General features: G+C 46.4%; 1 protein-coding gene and 1 long non-coding RNA gene across 2 annotated transcripts; both read right to left on the bottom strand.

The window, feature by feature from the left end:
• Window positions 1-3,947: 3,947 nt before the first annotated feature.
• Window positions 3,948-5,437, bottom strand: LOC125524904 (aspartic proteinase CDR1-like). Its single transcript, XM_048689933.1, has one exon. It carries the CDS (start codon window positions 5,401-5,403, stop codon window positions 4,009-4,011), a length of 1,395 nt encoding a protein of 464 aa, XP_048545890.1. The 5' UTR covers window positions 5,404-5,437; the 3' UTR covers window positions 3,948-4,008.
• Window positions 5,438-8,328: 2,891 nt separating this feature from the next.
• Window positions 8,329-10,924, bottom strand: LOC125520673. The gene is made up of 3 exons (XR_007288786.1): window positions 10,361-10,924; window positions 8,872-8,940; window positions 8,329-8,697 (listed from the first exon to the last, which is right to left on the bottom strand). It is a non-coding gene; the product is annotated as an uncharacterized LOC125520673 (long non-coding RNA).
• Window positions 10,925-20,668: the final 9,744 nt, after the last annotated feature.

Genomic DNA, 20,668 nt, shown 5'->3' with positions numbered 1-20,668 from the left:
GAAAAAGGTTCTTGTGCTTGGAGTTGAGTCATGTGGATGTCCCACTTTTTAAAGACATGTAACGATGTGCTTGGTTCGGTGGAAAAGTCGCGGCTTCCGAATCCAACGCTCGGTATTCAACATTAGATACCCAGACCATGTAGTAGGTATCAGCGTCTTTCGATATATCGATTCACAAAACGGAAAAATGGTCGGAGCGAAGCTGATATATCGAAACATCAGAAATCGGAGCTTCCCGACCAGAAAGAATATGTACCTGAGTGCGAACCAAACACGTCGTAAGTTTCTTTTAGTCAAGATGTCGCCGGTGCAGTATAAATGTGTATGAGAAAACAACAACTTGGAAAAGACCAGAGCTAAAATCCATAAAATCTCGCAATCAACATATGGTGGGAAGAATGTCATACGGAAACGAATATTTATTGAAAATTTTGTGGAAACCACATTTGAAAATTTTGAAAAAAATCTAAAAAAGTAGGGGATGTTAAGAGGGTGCTGTCTTATTGATACACAAAATTTCAAGTCGAAACACATTATGAGATATGAGCTATAAAAAAGATAAATTCAGCCCTGAATAATGACATTATTGTTCGACACTATTCAACGCTGATTTTATCTTTTTCATAGGACACATCTCGTAATGTGTTTCAACTTGACATTTTGTGTGGCAATAAAACATCATCCTCTTAATATCCCGTATTTTTTCAGGTTTTTTTTAAAATTCAAAACATCTCCTTCTCGTGGTTTTCGCCAGTTTCCGTATGGTATTCTCCCCATATGGTGATGGTGTATGGATAGTAAGTTTCCACACATCCATGTTCATGGTTAGTTCTTTGGTGATACTTCAGTCCTTTAGATCTCTTTTTATAGACTCCTCCCATGTTAAGTTCGTTCTACTCCGACCTCTCTTGACATTATCGGTAGGCTTTAGTCATTCGCTACGCATAAAGGCTTCTGGAGGCCAACGTTGAATATGCCCAAACTATCTCAAACAATGTTGCACAAGCTTCTCTTTAATCGGTGCTACCCCAAGTCTATCTCGTATATCATCATTCCCGATCCGGTCCTTCCTTGTTTAGCCACACATTCATCTCAACATACACATGTGCATTTCCGACAAACCTAACTATTGAACATGTCGCATTTTAGTCGGACAACACTCAGCGTCATAAACATTGTATGTCAAATCGCCCTCCTATAGAACCTGCCTTTTAGCTTTATGATACACTCTTGTCACAAAGAACTCCAAAAGCTTGGCGCCACTTCATCCATTCGAATTTTATTTGATGATTCACATCTTTATCGATATCCCTATCCTTCTGCAGTATACCACAATATCGAAAGGTGTTCTTCTAAGACACCACCTACCCATCAAGGCTAACATCCTCCTTCTCATGCCTAGTTGTATTGAAACCGCATCTCATCTACTCGGTTTTAGTTCTACTAACTCAAAAACCTTTCGATTCCAAGATTTATCTTCATAGCTCTAACTTTCTATTAACCTCATGTACTCGACATGAGAACTGTTCTGAACATTCTTCTAAAATTAAACAAGTAGATACTAGGTCCACAATTAATTATCAGCAAATGCACTTTTGATTTCATCATTTGCACTAAGCAGTAAGCATTGCAACAAAGTTATCATCTGTTCTAAAATAAGTGTCTCAACTTTGTACTAATTTTAGTACAAAAGTTCAGAGTACAAAGTTGTACTAAAGTTCAGACACTTATTTTGGGACAGAGGATTTTGTAACATCAGTTGCATTCCTCTGATTTCAGTCAGCAGATTAGAATCGTCAGGTGAGCTTGAAAAGTTGAAAGAATGGTCGGAACAATCCATAAGAGAAGACAACGAGTGGATGGATCCTTTTGAAGCTTGATTACTTTGTTTAGAAGAAATATCAAATATCTGACATGGAGATACAATCCCCGCATTGCATGAGTGAAGGTGTCCACATTCAGTACAGCAATCGGACTCTTGATCATGACAGCTTATAACGTGTCAAAATGACAACCATTTTCCTCTTGGGCGATGCTAGGCGCCGGCGCGCCGGCCGAAAGTTTCATCCGGTCGCACCCCTGCCCTTGGATGCGAGCCCGCGTGGCCATTGGATGCAGCAAAAAAAAAAGAAAAAAAACGATTCGTCCCGGGCTTCGTCTACCTCGGGCTAGATATGCAGCTCCCGCTCGGCATCCTCGTCGTTGCGCCTCTAGTCCCCTCTAGTGGCCGTCCTAGTCGCCGGTCCCGACACTCGCTGTTCGTCCTCGTTCGCTAGTCCCCATCCTCGACAGCTGGCTGTCCTAGTCGCTAGTCCCTATCCTCATCGGTCGTCTTCGTCGTCGCCTCGACCTATGCAACAGCCGCACCTGCTGTTGCAGCTCTCAATGGCGACCGGGGTAGCTCCGTCGCCGCCCCTCGCCGTTGATGCTCACTGCAGACAACGACGACGGCCACCCGGTCAGTCGACGCCACTGAAACCGTCGCAAACCCCCTGTGTTGCAAACGCTGGAAAAAAAGCTTCGACCCCTGGATGGAAAAGCTTCAACCCCTATATGGAAAAGCTTCAATCGGCACTGCGAATCAAGGGGAGATGCAACCGCTCGCGCAAAATGCTTCAATCTTAGATTGAAAAGGTTTCAACCAGATGATAGAGAGAGCTTCAATCAATTGCCATGGATGCAGCTCCGCCTTGCAACCAACGGTCGCCAATGGTAGCAGCCCTCCCGCTACCAACGGTTTCCGGCATGACCACCGTTGCAAAACCAGAAGACAGTTGCAGCAAAAAAATAAGGCTGCTTCCAGCAAAATTAAAATACGGTGGTAGCAAAATTTGGTATAGTCCAGCAAATCAAAAGGTAATGGTAGCAAAAAATGTGTCTGGTTGCAGCAAAAATAGACACTGGTTCCAACAAAAAAATAGAGAGGGAAAAACGCATTGCATGCGCCGTTGTCACCATGGTCACCATCGAGGGCGGAAAAGCCAGTTCCAGCAAACCGTGACAATGGTTCCAGCAAATTACCAGGCTGATTGCAACATTTCATCAATCTTGCGATGGTCGCTTCCAGCAAACGTGGCCGGCTTTGGCAAATTGCAACACCGGTGCAACAAATCCGCCGGTCGCTGGTAGCTTTTCCATTGCCGGTTGTAGCAAAAAAGTGCATTGTCGGCGGCGGCAGCCGCAATCTCCCCGTCGCCAGATGCAGCATATCCGATGGCCGGTTGTAGCATAAATGGTCGATGGTTGTAGCACAGCCAAGCGGGGAGGATTTAGGCGGGCGCCATGACCACGGCGAGAGGAGGACTAGGCGGATGTGGTGCATGACCATGGTGGATGCGCTCGCCGGAATCGAGTGGTACGCGGCGCATTGTTTCCGCTGGTTACGCCGGCGTACTGGCTCGCTGGAAGAAAAGGAGGCTGAGGTAGGGGATAAGGCGCAAGAACAGAGAGAAACAAAAGGGAGGAAAACTAATTTGGTGGGCCACCATGCCACGTGGCTGCCTAAACGAGAGAGATAACACTTCATGCGTGGACGCGACCGGCGCTTCGCTCGGCTGGCACCGGCTGTCAACGTTTTTCTATATTTTTGCACAAACTCGGTAAAACTTTGAGATAGTTTGAGTTTTCCACAAAGTTGGAAGTACATCTATATCTATATCTATACCAATATAAAAAGACCTAAAAAGGTAGGTAGACCGTCAAATCATGTTATCTAGCGGTTCAAATCGTTTCAATGTTGAGCACCAAACACGTTTAACGCTCTTAAAAAGTAATCCCAAGAAATATGCCATGTAATTAATATCCTACCATTCCGGCAAAAAAGTAATTGATATCTTACCAAATACGAACGTGCAACAGATATATCTTACCTAATATAACATGTAACTAATATTCTACCTAATATAAACGTGCACGCACATTATTACTAGTTCTTTGAAGGACGGAAGGAGTAGAAAGATAGATAGAAAGAAAATAGATTAATGGTGGTGATGAAATATGTGGTTTCTTCTACACGTTACACAGGCGGAGGGGATGGATAGGAACAGGATAGGACCCCGCGCAGTTCGCCGCGGCGAAGGTCACGGTGCGCTTGTCGAGGTCGTACCCGACGTGCATGTTCTGCTGCGCGATGTTCCCGAGGATAGAGGCCGGGAGCCGCTCCGGCACCTCCGACACCGCCAAACACATGGTCCCCTCCTCGACGACCACGAAGGTGTTCTCCGCCTTGAGCGTGACCGCCGCGCCGCCGCCCAGCCCCAGCGTCACGTCAGGGACCATCGCCTTCGCCCGCCTCTCCCCTACCTGGCTCACGTCGAAGCACAGCGTCAGGAGCTTGTCGGGCGACGGCGCCCGCGGGAGCTTGATCCGCCGGCTCAGCTCCTTCACCATTGGGTCCAGCAGCGCCTTGGCGAGGAACGTCAGCGTGGTGCCGGAGTCGACGATGACGTGGCGGTGCCCGTCCGGCGCCACGAAGATCGCGTTCCTGATCTTTACGGACTGGGGGTCGACGGTGTAGTATGTGTCCACTAGGGATGGGATCAGTGGCGTGGTCACCGCGCCTGGCTCTTCCACCGTGGCGCGGGCACCGAAGTTGAGCGCGGAGGAGGCGTTCACGGAGTAGGGCACGAGGCAGTAGGAGAACCTCCGGCCGCCGAGCGATTTGTGGGCGCCTAGCTGGGTGACGAGGGAGAGGGCGCCGCCACCGAGGCCCACCACGCCGTCCGCTTCAAACGTGCCGGCTGTGGCCGTGGAGCAGCCGAAGTTCACGGTGGCCACGCGCTTCCTCCGGCCCCGATGGCCGCGGGCGGTGCCGGGGACGTGGGCGAAGGTGAAGGTCTCGGTGGAGATGAGGCCGCTCGTCCTGGAGCCGTCTCCGTAGGAGTAGATGTACTTGCAGTTGGAGCCGAGGGTGCAGGTGGTGCCGTCGGGGATAGCACGGCATGCGCGGGACTTGCAGCCCACGAGGCCGAACGTCGTCGAGTTGTCAGGGTCGAACACGACGACGCTCGGAGGATGGACAGGTGCGGCGCCGGTGCTGTTCCTGCAGTTGAACCAGATGAGGTCGCTGCCGGTGTCGGCGATGGCGAGCATCCGTGTGGGTGGAGTGCCGATGCCCACGGCCATCAGGTACTCGAACGACCTGTGGACGGCCTCGGACACGGTGGCGTCGTCGATGGCGCGGGCGCGCGCCGTCGACCGCCGCACGGCCGCCAGCACGCGGCCGTGGGCGGTGAGCGATGGGTCGTGGAACGGCGATCCGACGGAGTCCCGGTGCATGAACTCCACGCTAAACCCGTTGGCGCCGCGGCTGCCAACGTACTGTTGCGCCGGGCACGCACAGAGCTGTGCCGCCAGGACGACGCCGACGAGCAGGAGACCGCGTGGTATGACTGTCCCCGGCATTGTGTCCTACTCCCTCAACTCCCAAGGATCTGCTCTACATCTGCTGGGTGCTGCAGCTATGGAGATCGCGGGGTATTTATTGATTTCCAGCTAAAAGATCGATGATGACGATTAAGTTAATTACCTGCCAATCTTGTACTACTCTACATACAAGGAGATATCGATAGTTGATTTGATTGCTTGGTATTGCGGGGTATTAATTAACTGCCAAGAAACGCTTAATGGAACAATCTCTAGGCAACGGGCTTTGCTATATCTTCTCATGAATTGCCATGTGCCTTGCATTCCAGATTGCCCACATTGTTACCCCAATTCTCATGAACACTGCAGGTAACGGTGGGTGTTTACCAACCGGTATTAAATGTTTGGGGGTTTTGGTTTTGTTTTTGTTTTTCCTTTAATTTTGTGTTTTTCATTTAATTCTTTTTCGTTTGCTGGTATTTTACGATACTACATATTGTACACGTTATGCATATATATATATATATATGGGCTATTCTGTTACGCGTAACAGAATATTATTCTGTTACCCTTCTTGAACTGACGAATTCGAGGGGTTGAAGTGATGCTCTCATTTTTGTCGAACTGATCGTCTCTTTTATGAATTGATGCTCTCAGTTTGGACCTGTGTTATTGGGCTAATGGCGTTTTCATCCCCGCGGCGTAGTCGCCACAGCCCCTGTCGCCGTCGAGGAGCTCGAGCTGCTCGCCCTGAGGGCTTTCGTGGGCGCCGAAATGGACCGCCACGACCTGGGCGCGTCCGGCGAGATCGACAAGACGCCGCGCGAGGCCGGTGCATCGGACATGGAGTTGGAGCCGACGGCGGCGGAGCCGCCGTGGCGCGAGCAGGTGACGGTCCGTGGGATGGTGGCGGCGCTGCTCATCAGCATGGTGTACACAGCGATCGCCATGAAGCTTAGCCTCACCACGGGCTCATCCCCACGCTCAACGTCTCCGCCGCGCTGCTCGCGCCTCGGCTCAAATCAACATGGTCGCATCAGTAGCAGGCACGGGCGAGGTAACGTGCTGAATTGCGAGGCATCAAGGGCGCCACGGTCAAATTAAATCCCCGCGGATCCAGCACGTAGTAGGAAGGAGAAGAGCTCCGAGAAACGCAAGACCAACAACCGTCTCCAACATGATGGCACCGTCGACTTGCAAGGAAGGAGGGATGCAGGTAGGAAGTGATGGAGTGCAGTGATTGTGGCGTCTATCTCCTCATCCACCGCCATCGACTGCCCCTCCGTGACTCAGTGGCCATCCCATCAGGGATGTCGATCTTGTGGGAAGAAGGAGAGAGGCTTGGAAAGGGGAGGGGCAGCAGAGAGTTAGGGATGGGATAGAGGATGCAGCAGACGGCGGCTTCTCGCGGCTGTCGGCCGAACCCCTTGCAAGAAAGTGGTGGCACACCGCAGTGCTGTGCGGACAAATGCGACCAAGAGACGGTGGGTGGGGATGAAATCGGAGCCGAGAGTGCATCGGTGACAGCCAAAGGCAGGCTATGACGATGACTGGTGGGTGCGGGTAGCGACTAGCGAGGGATGGATCGACGGTGGCCTGCTAGCCTTTCTCTCATCCGCTCTCTTTGTTTCTCTGGAAGAACTAAGAAAAGGAAAGAGGAGAAATTGCCGGTGGACAGCGGGCCCCTGCTCAGCCAAGACGTCTGCCAGCAGCATGACAGGCATGTGTGGCTACAAGGTGTGTATGTGTTACTGAATTTAGCTGTTCTTGTCAAGGCCTAATTCAGGCACAACAGCTTAGACTGTCCTCTCCGTTTATGTCCAGGCCTTCCTCTGCATTGTACTGCTCATTGCTTTCACAAACATGACTTTACTTTGTATTCCTCTCTGCTATTTTGTCGATTTTGAAGTTCCGGTTTTTTCTGTCCTTGAACTTACCCAAGTTTTTTCCTAGTAAAATGTGCACTCTCTTTTGGAAACAGAGTGTATGAGCGTTCACACAGAGAGTAATTGAACTTTTGAGCACTTTTTTTATATAAACATCCTTTTTTTTCAAACCCTTGTTTATTAACTTCATGTGGAAGTGCCACATTTTCTTTTGCAGGTGAAACTTTTTTGCTGTGCAGGTTTTGGACTTATCTGTCTTTCTAGTTTGAACTCACCCGATAATTCGAATTGTACTTTTACCATTCGAATTGCATGGCGTTTCCTTTTGCTTGAACTTTTACGATTTGAATTTCTGTCATTTCTTTTATTCCGAACGGACCACCGAAAAGTATTATGTGTTTTTTTCCAACTCTACAAATTTTTCAACTTTGTTCCGGACTTCTCTCATTCCACGACTTGAACTTTTACCATTTGAATTTCCGTGAGGTTTCTTTTTGTTTGAGCTTTTTCCTAAAACTTATCTGATATGTCATGTTGAACTTACAACTTTTTAAATTGTGAACTTATTGTGTTTTTATAATTACAAATCTAGCAAGTAGTAGGAGATTCACCCAACAAATGGGCTAATTACATGGAGCAGCCACATTAATAGCACTTGACCTTATAGAAGTGAAAGTTTTTGGTTTTAAGTCATATTTGTTTTCTTGTCCGAACTTATGGTACCATCATCATCGAACCTATATGGTTCGTGTAGCTGAACTAAAATAAACTTTTTAACCAAATAAATGTGTTATGTTTTTTCTTTGAGCATATATTCCTCAAGTCAATAGACGAACTGACATCGTTTTATTTTTTGAACTTATATGCTATTAATAATTAAACTTTTTTTATTCTTGCACGCACATCAAGCAGTCATGTATACCTTATTTAAAGAAGTAGCAATCATCTCATCATATACAGAAATTTTTTCACACACATAATACATGTACATTAATAACATATAAACCACATCGACTGCATATTTTCATACATGAATGACATATACAACACACCGACTGCACATTTTCTTGCTATATATTAGAAGCCTCTTCAGATTTAAAGGTTTGTAACGGGCATAATAAATTAACCAAAAACCGAATTACGAAGGTCAAAGTTCTTGAATTACAGACCAAAAAACAAACAAACAAAGGATAAATAGAGGATTGCCAGGGGTCTAAGAGAGATCAATTGCAATACACTTTCACTCCATTTTTCACTCAGTAATAGCATGACTGAATAAGAAGTTCAAAACTGGTGCAGTAGCACTTTCACTCCATTTTCCTTTCAGTATCGTTGGACACGAGCTCCTTGAGAAAGCTTGCGCGGTCAGTAGCACATTGGTCCTGCAATTGTGTCGACGTGGAGAAGGAGCCTCCAAGTCAGCCCACAACTGGGTAACTTCTCTGCACTACAACAAATCAAAAGCAGTAAATGTACACATTTTGGACATACAAGCATAATGGAAATTTGTAGAAATAACATGGTGTATCCTGATACAAACTACTGGTGCTTTTGGAATTTTCGAACAGAGAAAAGAATTGCAGGCGGCTCAAGCGTCAAGAGCAGAAGAGCATGGGCTCACCGGGGAAGGAGGTAGACAGACGACAATGGTTAGCCCAACGCCTGGCTTGCCGACATGCTTCAGTTCGGGCTGGATTCATCAAAGATGTCAAGATTATAAGCACTGTAAGAACAACCAAGATTGAGAGAATACACTAAGCACCATGTCTAATTCTTATGTTAGTGGTTGGTCCAATAAAATTACGAGGTCAATGCTTCCATAGAAGTAACAAGATGCAAGCTTACACTAGTAGAAAAAGGGTCAAATGTGAAGCACATTAGTGCCGGTTTGTATTTGAGCCGGTACTAATGGTACCATTAGTGCCGGGCCAAAATCAAATCGGCACTAATGTGCTTCACGTTTGACCCTTTTTCTACTAGTGACTCTAGGTGGCAAAGGGGTGGTGGCAGGCTGGCGTCAGGAAAATTGAAATCGGTACTAAAGGTTCGTGCCACCACCCCTTTAGTACCGGTTCGTGCCATGAACCGGTACTAAAGGTTCAACACGAACTGGCATTAATGCAAATCCGTTCGAACCGGCACTAATGGTACCATTAGTACCGGGCCAAAATCAAATCGGCACTAATGTGCTTCACGTTTGACCCTTTTTCTACTAGTGACTCTAGGTGGCAAAGTAGTAGCGGAACAAAAGAAGGCCACCATCAACAGTGAGTACTACCGCGACACCTAAACTATGTGTTGGCCACACTTGCTTTACATAGTACTACAAGATTTTTTTGAAAAAAAGTACTAAAAGATTTGTGAACACGAGAGCATACAGAAGTTGTACTGAGGGAGTAATTGATAAGAAAAAATCGTATGCTAGAACGTAAACCTGGAAAGGGAAAAATAAGAGCAAGAGATAAATCTTGAAGGCAAGCACTTCATGATGGCGTATACTTAAGTTATTTTATTTATTTTTTGAACTGGTATTTTTCCAACATTGAACTGATGTATTCTTTTGTAGTTGAACTAGTTTTTCTGTCGATGAAGGGAAAAATGACATAAGCAAGCAGAACCATGCTTTTTTAACCTCCTTTAGTGCTTTTTTGGGAGGAACTGAATCCAACAAAACATGTGCAGAACATTTTTCAAAAGCATCTAAGTGCCACAAACCAAAACAACAATGTAAAGCTATGAAAATCCCATCTTATACCTGCGAACCACCATGAGATACAAAACCAGCAGCAATGAAAACCACTGATCTTCATTTGTTTTTGTTGGACACGCACTGATCTTCATTTGTTTTTGTTTATTATGAACTGATGTACTGACTGTATATGTTGATGCATATGAAGTGTGTTTTGATGATACAATACATGTTGAAATGCTAGATTAGATCAAATTTGGAAAATTTCACAACCAGAAAATGTGATTTTTCATAACTTTTTTCTACACAAAGTATGTTCACCGACAACATTTGCATCACAAAGAAATTGAAGCAGTAGTAAACATGAACACAGACAGTGTGTGTGTGTGTGAGAGAGAGAGCACACAAGGGAGAAGATTACCATCCTTGCATCACCGAGTGAAAGCACCTTGGTGGAAGAAAGTTGAAGCCGACAACCATGTACTGCTGCTCGCGATGAACTCGACCTCCCTGATGCCATGGGGTTGGACTGAACACATCTCGACTGTGCATGTAGAGACTACAATTTACACACCCATTGCTCAGATTGCAACACATAGTTACATATTACATTTAGGTGATATCTCTGTACTTACAAAGTTATTAAAGGTGAACTATAGCAAATGTTTATAGTCCAAGTGTCCATATAAAGATTATCTTTTTACTTAAAAAGTTATCCGCAAATTCTCTAGTGGACCTATCATTATTGTCAAAAATAATCAACATGAATGATCTCCACCAGTCACCAATTTACTCAAACCATCCACACTCATATGAGCTTTCCATTCAAGATTTCCTGTCCTATCTTCTTCTAAACAAATTGAGAACTTGAACCACATATTTTTGGAAGCTATACTGAAATGCTAGCACATATACTACTTTACAGTAAGTAGCTTTCAAACAAAACATAATTGTAAGTTGCAAGAATTTGAATAGGAGGCAGTCCAACTCAGCTGCATGCATAAGGTCTTCAGAGCATCAGAACAAGTATAGTCACCCGCAAGCATAAGGTCAACCAGAGTATCAGAATAAGTACAGTCAGCTTCAAACAAATTTTGAGAGATTGAGGAAGTACAGGGGGGATGCCGGACCTGGAACAGGAGCTAACAACCGAACCGAATATAGGGGCGGAGCACGGGGGTGGCCTACACGTGATTCATTGAGCGACCGGAGGTGGAGCTAGAAGTTGGACTGCAAAACCATGGAAAAGCTCGATTCCGTCAAGCACAAACAGGTGAGCGAAGCCGGGAGCGGACGGTCGGTGACGGGACTTGAGCTCAGAGGGCCGCGTGAGGCACGTCATGCTGCAGAAGGTAGGAGGCAGTGGTCGCGGCGCCTCCCTCAGAGATGGTCGACGCGCGAGATTTATGCCATGTCCTGAGCCTCGAGTGCCTCGCGCCGGGCTGGGCCGCTATGCTTCACCGGCAGGAGGTGAGGTGCGGGAGAGGGCGCGAGTGTCACCGAGACTGATAGGAGGAAGCGGGGGCGTGGCTCAGGTAGGTGGCGTGTTTGGGCGCCGGGGACGACAGGATCGAAGGCGCGCTGGGGATTAGGGAAGGAGGTGGCTGAAATCGTGGTGGCGGCGGGGGGAGGTGACGGGAGGCGCGTTGGTCGGGGGAGAGGTGAGCAGAGGTACGACCGCAGGGGGAAGGTGGCCGGAGGCGTGGCTGCCGGGGGAGAGGTGACCAGAGGCACGGCCGCAGGGGGAAGGTGGCCTGAGGCGCAGTCGCAGGGGCAAGGTGGCCGGAGGCGCGGCCGCCGGGGGAAGGTGGTAGATGGCGGCGCGGCGGTCGGAGGAAGGTGGGCACGATGGTACTCGGGGTCAGGGTGGGTTGACCCAATCCAGATTCATTTTTTGTTCGCGTACCGGTGGAGAAAAACGCAGCCCATCCTATGTAGGGCGCTAGGGTAACAGAATATTATTCTGTTACTAGTAACAGAATAGTCCAGCCCTATATAATATATATATATATATATATATATATATAGGACAACACTATTCTAATCCCAGAATTAGAATAGTTATTTGGATCACATCCAGCCCTATAAGGGCCCAACAGCTCCCTCCCGAACTTCCTGAACTTGCAGATAAAAAAAAGAAATGCCCCACGCCCACCACTTCCCCTCCCCGATCCAGCGACTCCCCCCACCCACCCGGGGCAAGCGCCACCGCCCTGGCTCCGGCGCGCGGCCATCCCGGCCCCCACGACTGTCCTCCGCCGCCGGCGAGCCCCTACGGATGTCCTCCGCCACGGCCACCACGCACATTCGCCAGTCGCCGCGCTCCAGCCACCTTCTCCCACCAGCGCAGCCTCCCACCATCTTCCACGGCCACCGCGCCTCCCCAGGACCTCCACTCGCTGCCGACGCAGTTCCCCGTCGCCTCCGTCCACTGCCGCCGTCGTGGATCCCCGTCTTCACCGCGGCTCCCCAACACCACCACCCGAGCAACCGGTGCGGTCCAAGATCCCGCGCCAGCGCCGCCCTCCATGGACGCGGATCCGGTAACCAAGGCCGTCCACAGGCGCGGATCCGCCCAGGGCCGGCGAGCCCCACCCTCCCAATCCTCCTATCTGCCTCCCCCTGCAGCGTGCTCTCCTTCCCAGGCGTGCGTCTGGCGTGAACTTCCTGCTACGCCACCGCGACCTTCCCTCCCTTCTGGCGCGGCCTGCCCTTTGGTCCGGCGTCGCCCTCCTACTCCTCCTCCACAGCTCCATCCCCACCCTCCCTCCCCCGAACAACTTCCTCCTGCCTACTCACTCCATCTTCCTCCTTCTCTCTTCTCCCCACTTCCTCCTCTCATCTCGTCTGATGGTCAATTTTTTTTCCAGAAAAATTGATCCTGTTGCTCCCTGTAATGTTCAAAGCTTCGTGATTTCTTTGGGATTTGCTACACTGTAATTTGACTAGAGGTTTGCATATGTTCAGATGAGAGGTTGCACACACAAAAAGGGAAAATTTTGGGTGTAGAAATTGACACTAGTTTTACCCTGACTTGTGTTTCTTATTTTGTTTATGTGAGAAAACAAAATTGTGTTTTAGAAGTTCATTTATATTTCCCCAAAAGTTCATATATTACTACCTGTATGTATTTTGACATTTCACAACATCAACATTAGAATTTTGAAGAAAAAATCGTGTAGAAGTTCATGTACAAAAATTAATGAACCTCCCTATGCCGATGGGACGTGACTAACACCCACAACTCCGTCTGCACTGCTCCTAAGCACCTCCACCAGCGTAATGTGTGTACTAGAGTGTTGTGCATACTACGAATTGGTGTATTGTGTACGTGTATTCTTGTGTGTAATTTTTTTCTTTTCAAAAGCATGTGAAGTTCATGCTTCAAGAAAATTCGAAGTTCAGAGGTATAACATATAGATGAATTTCATCCAAAAAAAAGAATTGCCTAGGCCATTTCACCGAGAACAAAAAATGCATAAAAAGTGTCACACGAAAAATAAAAAAGTCACAATAATATACAATATATTAAGTTCTTAGAAACTAGAGAATTCTTTTTTAGTAACTTTAGTTGTTTTTTAAAAAAGGGACTCTAAGAAGTTCAGATTTAGAAAACTAAGCAGTTCAAGGTGAAAACAACGGGAAGTTCAACTAGTACAGGAAATGCATTTTAGATAGGAATATAAGAATAGAAAATAAAAAGCTTATAAAGTTTGTTGCAAGAAGTTCACGTGCTCCTCATGGTGAAGTTCAAGATCTCTAGTGCGGGACATCCAACCTTTAATTACATGTAAAAAACAGGCGAAAAACGACGTTGTTTTTTCCATTTTTAAAACTACTCTCAAACGACAAAAAGTTGTAACGTCTGTCTATATGAAAAAGATGCTCCTATTCATAAGCTTTCCAACGGTATATTATATGTTACATTCCGATGTACAGTTTAAAAGTTTCATGTATACCAATTAAAACACGTTTTTGTGTAATGAAAAAAATATTTTGAACCGTCACAAGTATGAAAAAATGATAAACGCGGGAAAGGTGCGTGTTTTCAACAGCTTTTCATTGATATATCATTTTCTCAATTCTGATAAGTGGTTGGGGAGTTACGGGTAAAAAATAACACGTGAAAAATAGAGTGAAGTCCAAAAAGAACTGATCCAGAAGTTCAATCTCTTCACGAAGTGCTTTTTCAGAGACTCTGTTATTTCGATGAAGGCAGAACGCATGATCTCAGAAGTTCAGATCGATAACTGCCAAAAGTTCACGTAGTACACGGTGTGCATTTTGTATTAAAAAAGAATGAAAATGAAAAGCCTAAAGTTTTCTTGCTAGAAGTTCAAGTGCTCGGCCAGAGAAAGTTCAAAAATTCTTGTGATAGAGGTGAAAACAACACAGAAGTTCAATTGCTGCAAACGAAAATACGTCACAGAAGTTCAACGTGAAAACAACAGGAAGTTCACCTACTACACTGAATGAATTCAGATGAAAAACTTTCAAAATCGCCGCGAGTATGAAAAAATGATCAACACGGGAAAGTTGCGTGTTTACAGCAGCTTTCCATCGGTATATCACCCGCTCAATTCCCGTGAGTGAGATGGAGAGCTACGAGCAGTGGATGAAGATCTACGAGAAAAAAAATCACGTGAAAAACAGAGTGAAGTTCAGGTACACGCGCCGAGAAGTTCAGGTTCTTCACGCGGTGCATTTTCGAAGAATCTGTTTCGCGATATAGGCAGAATGCATGATCCTGCCGTTTTCGAAATTACTTGAAAATGGTGATATAGGAATCAGAGAAAACCATCAACATGAAAAAGTTTTGCATTTTCCGTAGCTTTTCAGCGGTATACTATTTGCCCCATTCCGATAAAGTTTGTAGAAATTACGGTGAAAATACGTTTTTCACCATTTTCGAAACTGACTTAAAACCGTAAAGAATTGGGAGAAACAATACATACCAAAAAGTTTCGCATCTGTTCAAGCTTTCCAACGCCATATCATTTGCTGCATTCGGATGAACGGTTAAAAAATTAGCTCGAAAATACAAACTCGGTAGGACTTGGACCATTTTCTAAATTACTCTTAAACCATTCAAAATTAGAAAAAAACTTTCAAGATGAAAAAGTAGTGCATTTTCATAAGCTTTCCAACGCCGTATCATATGCCTCCATTGGATTAGCCGTTTAGAAATGACATCGAAAAAACGAACTCAGCTGTTCGGTTTACGAAAATTTACGTTTCTTCAAATTACTCTTTAACTATAGGAAATTAGAGAAAACTTTCAACATGTGGAAGGAGCGGTTTTGCAGCAGCTTTCCAATGCCATATTATATGCCTCATTCCGATAAACGGTTTAGAAATGCGATCGAAAATACGATTCACGTTTTTTGTGCGAAGAAAAAACGGTTTTCAAAACTGCTCTTAAACCACTTATATTTTGTCAAAAATTTAAGTTGGGTCATGATACTGATGTCCATAGCTTTCCAACGGTATATGGCAAGCCCCATTTGAGCAATGTTGGCGGAAGTTCAACCTAGTTCACAGGGAAGTTCAACGTACTACTAGCGGGGCAGGTCAGGTTGTGATCAGAATATTATTCTGATCCCGTGATCAGAATATCATCGAATGTCTCGCACCACCATATTCACACATACACATGCATGTACGTATATATATACAATTTGGTATATACAATTTCTCCTACATGGAGACATTAGTGTGGTAGCGGGTAATGGAAATCTCCTTTAGGATCTATGACTTGGTCGAGCAAAAATCCCGCTATTTCCTCTACAATTGGTCGTATGCGATCCATTGGTAGGAGCTTCTGCGGCACCTCATTGAACTGTTAAGAAGGAGATCAATATGCATGTATTAGTTGTGTGACTAGATACCGATAATGATGTAAAAATTGTGTATAGTGTGTTCTGGCAAACGTACCTATATCTGTCTATCAGATGTGCTCCTTTCGGACGTCATCATGCGAATGTTCTCGCAAACGTAGTATGCACATAAATCATTCCCTGGCTCCTGCTTCATGGCCTGTACGAGAATAGAGTTCAATTAGATAATAATTAATCAAGTCTGATAATTAATATTATTGAAACTATAGAATCAAAGAGATTGCATGGTAGCTAGCTATAGTACTACTTAATTAATTACGGTGGGTCGATACCAATACAGTTTATCTCTGAACGGGCCTGGAACGTCTTCGATGAACTTTTGCCAAGCCCTGCCGGCCCGCCGGAAAGAAAATGAATAAAGGAGTTATTAATTAGTTGATATCAGGACATATATATATATATAATGAGATTGAAATTACCTGTTGACTATCCCCTTCACGATTGAGTACTCTTTAGCTTCTTTAAGCAGTGAGTCCAGTACTTCAACTTTTCCTTCTTTAACTTTAATGTCTACCAAGATCCAGCGGAACCTGCATGCGCACTTTAATGTCTACCAAGATCTAGTGGTATCTAGCTAGTAACAAAAATAGAATTTATAGTACAAGACAGTGTGGACTCACTGGAAGTTGTAAGGAAGTAGTATATCTGCATTGGTATTGAGGCGCTTCAAGAACTCTAGCATGTTATTCTCTACTTCTTGTTTATAATGTTCATATGACCATGTCTCTTCATTAATGGTATTTGGGTCAATGAACCCAATGCCATGGCGTCCAACTTTTCTCATTTCCATGTACCATTGAAGCAATTCATACATTCTCGTTGGGAGGTTCTTGACCTCCTCGGGCTTGACCAAAGGTTCGCCGCGGACATATTTCCGTTTTATTTCCTCCTCTCTAAGCGGAGACATGGGCTCGATCTCGAGGAATTGTCCAACAGTCATATCGAGCATTTCAGCCTGCATTATATGCTCCTCGGTTATTACCAGATTGCCCAGCTGGGGAACGTTAACGGTTTGCCCACATATATATAGGGCGCCGGTACTCTTACGTGTTGTTGGCACAACAAGCAGGGTATCGATTGCGTCGCCTGTTCTCTCAGATGGGGAACGGTTTTCCCGCATTTTTTGCCAGCTGCTTGGCTCGAGCTCGAGCTCGACTCCTTCTGTACTCGTGCTCGATGTGCCTTCCTGATTTGGCGCTCATAGTCTGAGTCAACAGGCTTGGGAGCTGGTGGCTAGCCATACGAATAAAGTGGTCAATCGTTTCCTCAGGCACTTTCTCCCTTGGCGGCGGTGCCGGTTTCGGTCCAAAATGGGCGTCCACTTGGGCCTTCACTATGGCTCTGTTTTGCTCCTCGGTCATGCCGTAAGGCCTCCGAGGAAGAGGAGCGAGGCTTGGACCATATTTATATCGCTTGCCTCCGCCTGTACCTCCTGTACTACCTCGACTCTTAGCGCTACGCACGATAGCTGCGGCAGCCCTCTTCCCCGATTGCTGAGGCGGCGGAGACGGCTGACGTGGCTGAGTTGGAGCAGGAGGAGTTGCCTGACGTTGTACCGGACTTGAAGCAGGAGGAGTGGCCTCACGCGGTGTCGGGCTTGAAGCAGGAGGACTGGCCTGACGCTGTGCCGGACTTGAAGCCGGAGGAGTGGCCTGTTGCTGTGCCGGACTTGGAGGAGGAGTGGCCTCACATCGAGGAGGATTCGGATGACGACGCGGTGTCGGTGGCCTTCGAAAGATGATGCAATCCTTTCTTCATAGGATGATACGATGTATGGCCTCTCCCAGTGTGTGCTCCTCGCACTACTAGGAAAAACCTTATACACAGAATCTTAGCAGCAGCGCGGTTTAAAAACAAACGCTACTGCTAATTAGCAGTAGCGAGCTTGAGGAAACCGCGCTACTAATAACCTGATAGTAGTAGCGTGGGTTTTTACCCCTCGCTACTACTAAGTGATTTCCACCGTGCCTCCCGAGACCAGCCATAGTAGTAGCGTGGGTTATAAACCCACGCTACTACTAAGTCGATAGTAGTAGCGCAGGTTATAAACCCCACGCTACCACCTGCATCTGCTCCCACCCCACCAACCATCCCACGCCATGTCTAAAAAAAAACACTCAACGCCCGATCCAGATCCCCAATCCCGTCTCCGCTCCCACCTCCTCTCCTCCTCTCCCAAGTCCCAACCCGCCATGGAGGGGGAGCCGCCCGCGCAGGGCCCGCCCCCCAGCGCCGCCGCCGCCTACGGCTCAGGGCTGTAGGCGGCCATGGCGATCTCGCGCCTGCGCATCCTCCCCCTCCCCTCCTCCTCGTCGTTCTCCTCCGCGCCCTCGCCTCCCTCCCCACGCAAGCCACCGCAAGAGGCGGCCTCGACCCCTCGCCAGGTTCTGCTCTCTCCCTCCCTCTCTGGATTCCATTTCCTGGGGCCTGTGTGCAACGACGCCATGCTAGACGGACCTCGATCGATCTCGGACGGGTAGCTAGCTTGGTGGGACGCGGATCCGTTAGTTGGCTCGATTTTGTGGATTTGGGTGGGGGATGCTGCCGTTATTCACGAGCCAGCTAGTGCGGCCATGCCTGGGGCTCAATTCGTTTCGGTAGAACCTGTACGGATTGGGAATGGCGTTAGTTTTGAGGAGCAGGAGCACCTTGGATGCATGATGAGTGCCTTATATTTCATGGGCGGTGGCTTCGAGGGACGCCATGGCGCCCAGCTGCTGCCGTGGCTCTCCTTCCTCCGCAAGGCCGCGGAGCGCCGGGGCGTCCAGCTCGCCGTCCAAACCTGAATTTTCCATGGACCATGTTAAATTAAAGCTGTCAACTCAAGAAAAAAAATTTGGGTCCCGGTGATTTATAAGGAAGTCAATTAAAATATTTTTCATTGACCATTTGTAGTAGTATAGATTTCTTAAAGGATTAAACAAAAATCTCCTATGTCTAGAACTAGAAGATATCTTAGAAAATTAGGATACAGAGCTAGAAGGATGCACAACTTTAGGAAAGAACGATTATTATATTTTTAAGGTTGTAAAGGTTGTATGTTGTGTTGGCTAAGACTAAAGATTGTAAATTCATCATCGTACCAATGTCGTTCTCTTTGCAGATGATTCTAGAAACTATATTATGCTAGGAGTGCCTTACTGCAGCAACTAGCAGCAAGGCCAGCCACTGGTTAAACTGGAAAGTTGTACTGACTTTCAGCAAGATCATGCGATGATCTTAGTATGCTTCTGTTTCCAAGTAAGAAATAAAGTTTGTCAAAGTATGGATGTGGGCTAAAATGGAACCCGGTGGACAGATATTTCCCTAGAAAATCCGTTGAATATGTGAATCTAGAAGTACTGCTGATTGTAGAGATTGATTCTTTGAATTTGTGAATCTAGCGGACAGATTGCCTTTCTGCCCGCTTGCTCGCCAGCGGCAGTGTTGCACACCGAGGTACGCGCCTCCCCCGTTGTCGTTCCTCTTCCGTTCGGGAACTCGCTGGTCGATGCGCATGCACGGGGCCAATGTTTGAAGCGTAGTACAACTGTCCAGTTCAGCGATGGTGGCGAGCCGGTTAAATTTGCAAATCTAAGTTTGTTTGTGCTTAAAATTCCTGCCTGTTGAGGGTGTAGCTTTCGGACGATTAGTTACCATGGGCTGCACCATTGTCGAGGAAATCGTTAACTGGTAGCTGCTCGGTCGGCTGGTGAGTAGGGGATTAATAGGCTAATCGGCAAGTTAATCGGCCATTTAATCAATTAATCAGATGATTTATCGGGTAATCGGCTACTCGGGGACCCTATGAGTAGGGATTAATCGGCAAGTTAACTGGTTAATCGGATGAATTCTTGAACAGGGGGCTGCACTACGATATGTGAATTACTAATGCTGACGAAACGGCGAGTGATTGATTCTACTGATGCATCTCTTTATGGCAGAAAAGCTCAACACTCTCAAGGACCAGCGCAGGGGACTGGAGGCAGGTCCGGTAGAAGCTCTGTCCAGTAAGCATTTCTTCACCCTTGGGCAACTTTGCACAAATGGACTGTGTATTAAACTCCAAGTGCTTCTTTTTGTTATGGATGGTCCGGTCTATGAACCATGTGATCAATGTTTGATTTCATATTGCTCTATCGTTGTCCTTTGCTGCATTTAACGGACTTGTAAACTATCTCTGCAACACAGAATTTGACCATGGAGATGACTAACATGGCTTCTCTGTCTTATGCTCTATTTGTCAGTGAAAAATCTTGCACATTGACCGACATAATTAAGAGGGACTAGAATGGTGAAGGACCTCTGTTGTATCAGCTAACAGTAACACATCAGCAGTACCTAATGATGTATGGTTCCAACCCTCAAGCCCACGATGGAACTGGTTACTTGAATGTGAATGGCCAACTCCATGCCGGCTATCTTTTAATCTTACTGTGCTTTTGCATTATCTTCTTCAGTGAGAAGTTGTTATATTTGAAAGGGAACAGGGCAACGTGTTGCACTCTTGCTTTTGTTAGAGCACTATATTTTATTGTTAACCATGCTATGGTCCAAACTCCTTTTTATTCTCTCCTGTATTTAGAGTAGAAATATTCTTAATTTAGTGTTTCTTGAACATGGCCAGGGCAATGGATAAAATCTACTCTGGATAGTTGACAGAGGGAGTACATGCTAAGTTGACTTTTTTCCTGCGGATTTGCTTATCGTGAAGATGCTTGCAAGGATGCAGAGGGAGCGAATCATTTGGAGAGATAGGATGCCACTGTTTGGTGTTTTTATGCATTTTGGTTTGCTTGTAACTGTGTTTGCACTAGCTGGGAGTAAGTGACTTCAAGAAGTGTAGGTGTTTT

The sequence above is a fragment of the Triticum urartu genome, chromosome 7, assembly GCF_003073215.2.
Source record: "Triticum urartu cultivar G1812 chromosome 7, Tu2.1, whole genome shotgun sequence".
NCBI lineage: Eukaryota > Viridiplantae > Streptophyta > Magnoliopsida > Poales > Poaceae > Triticum > Triticum urartu.
This window is presented reverse-complemented; position numbering and strand designations above follow the sequence as displayed.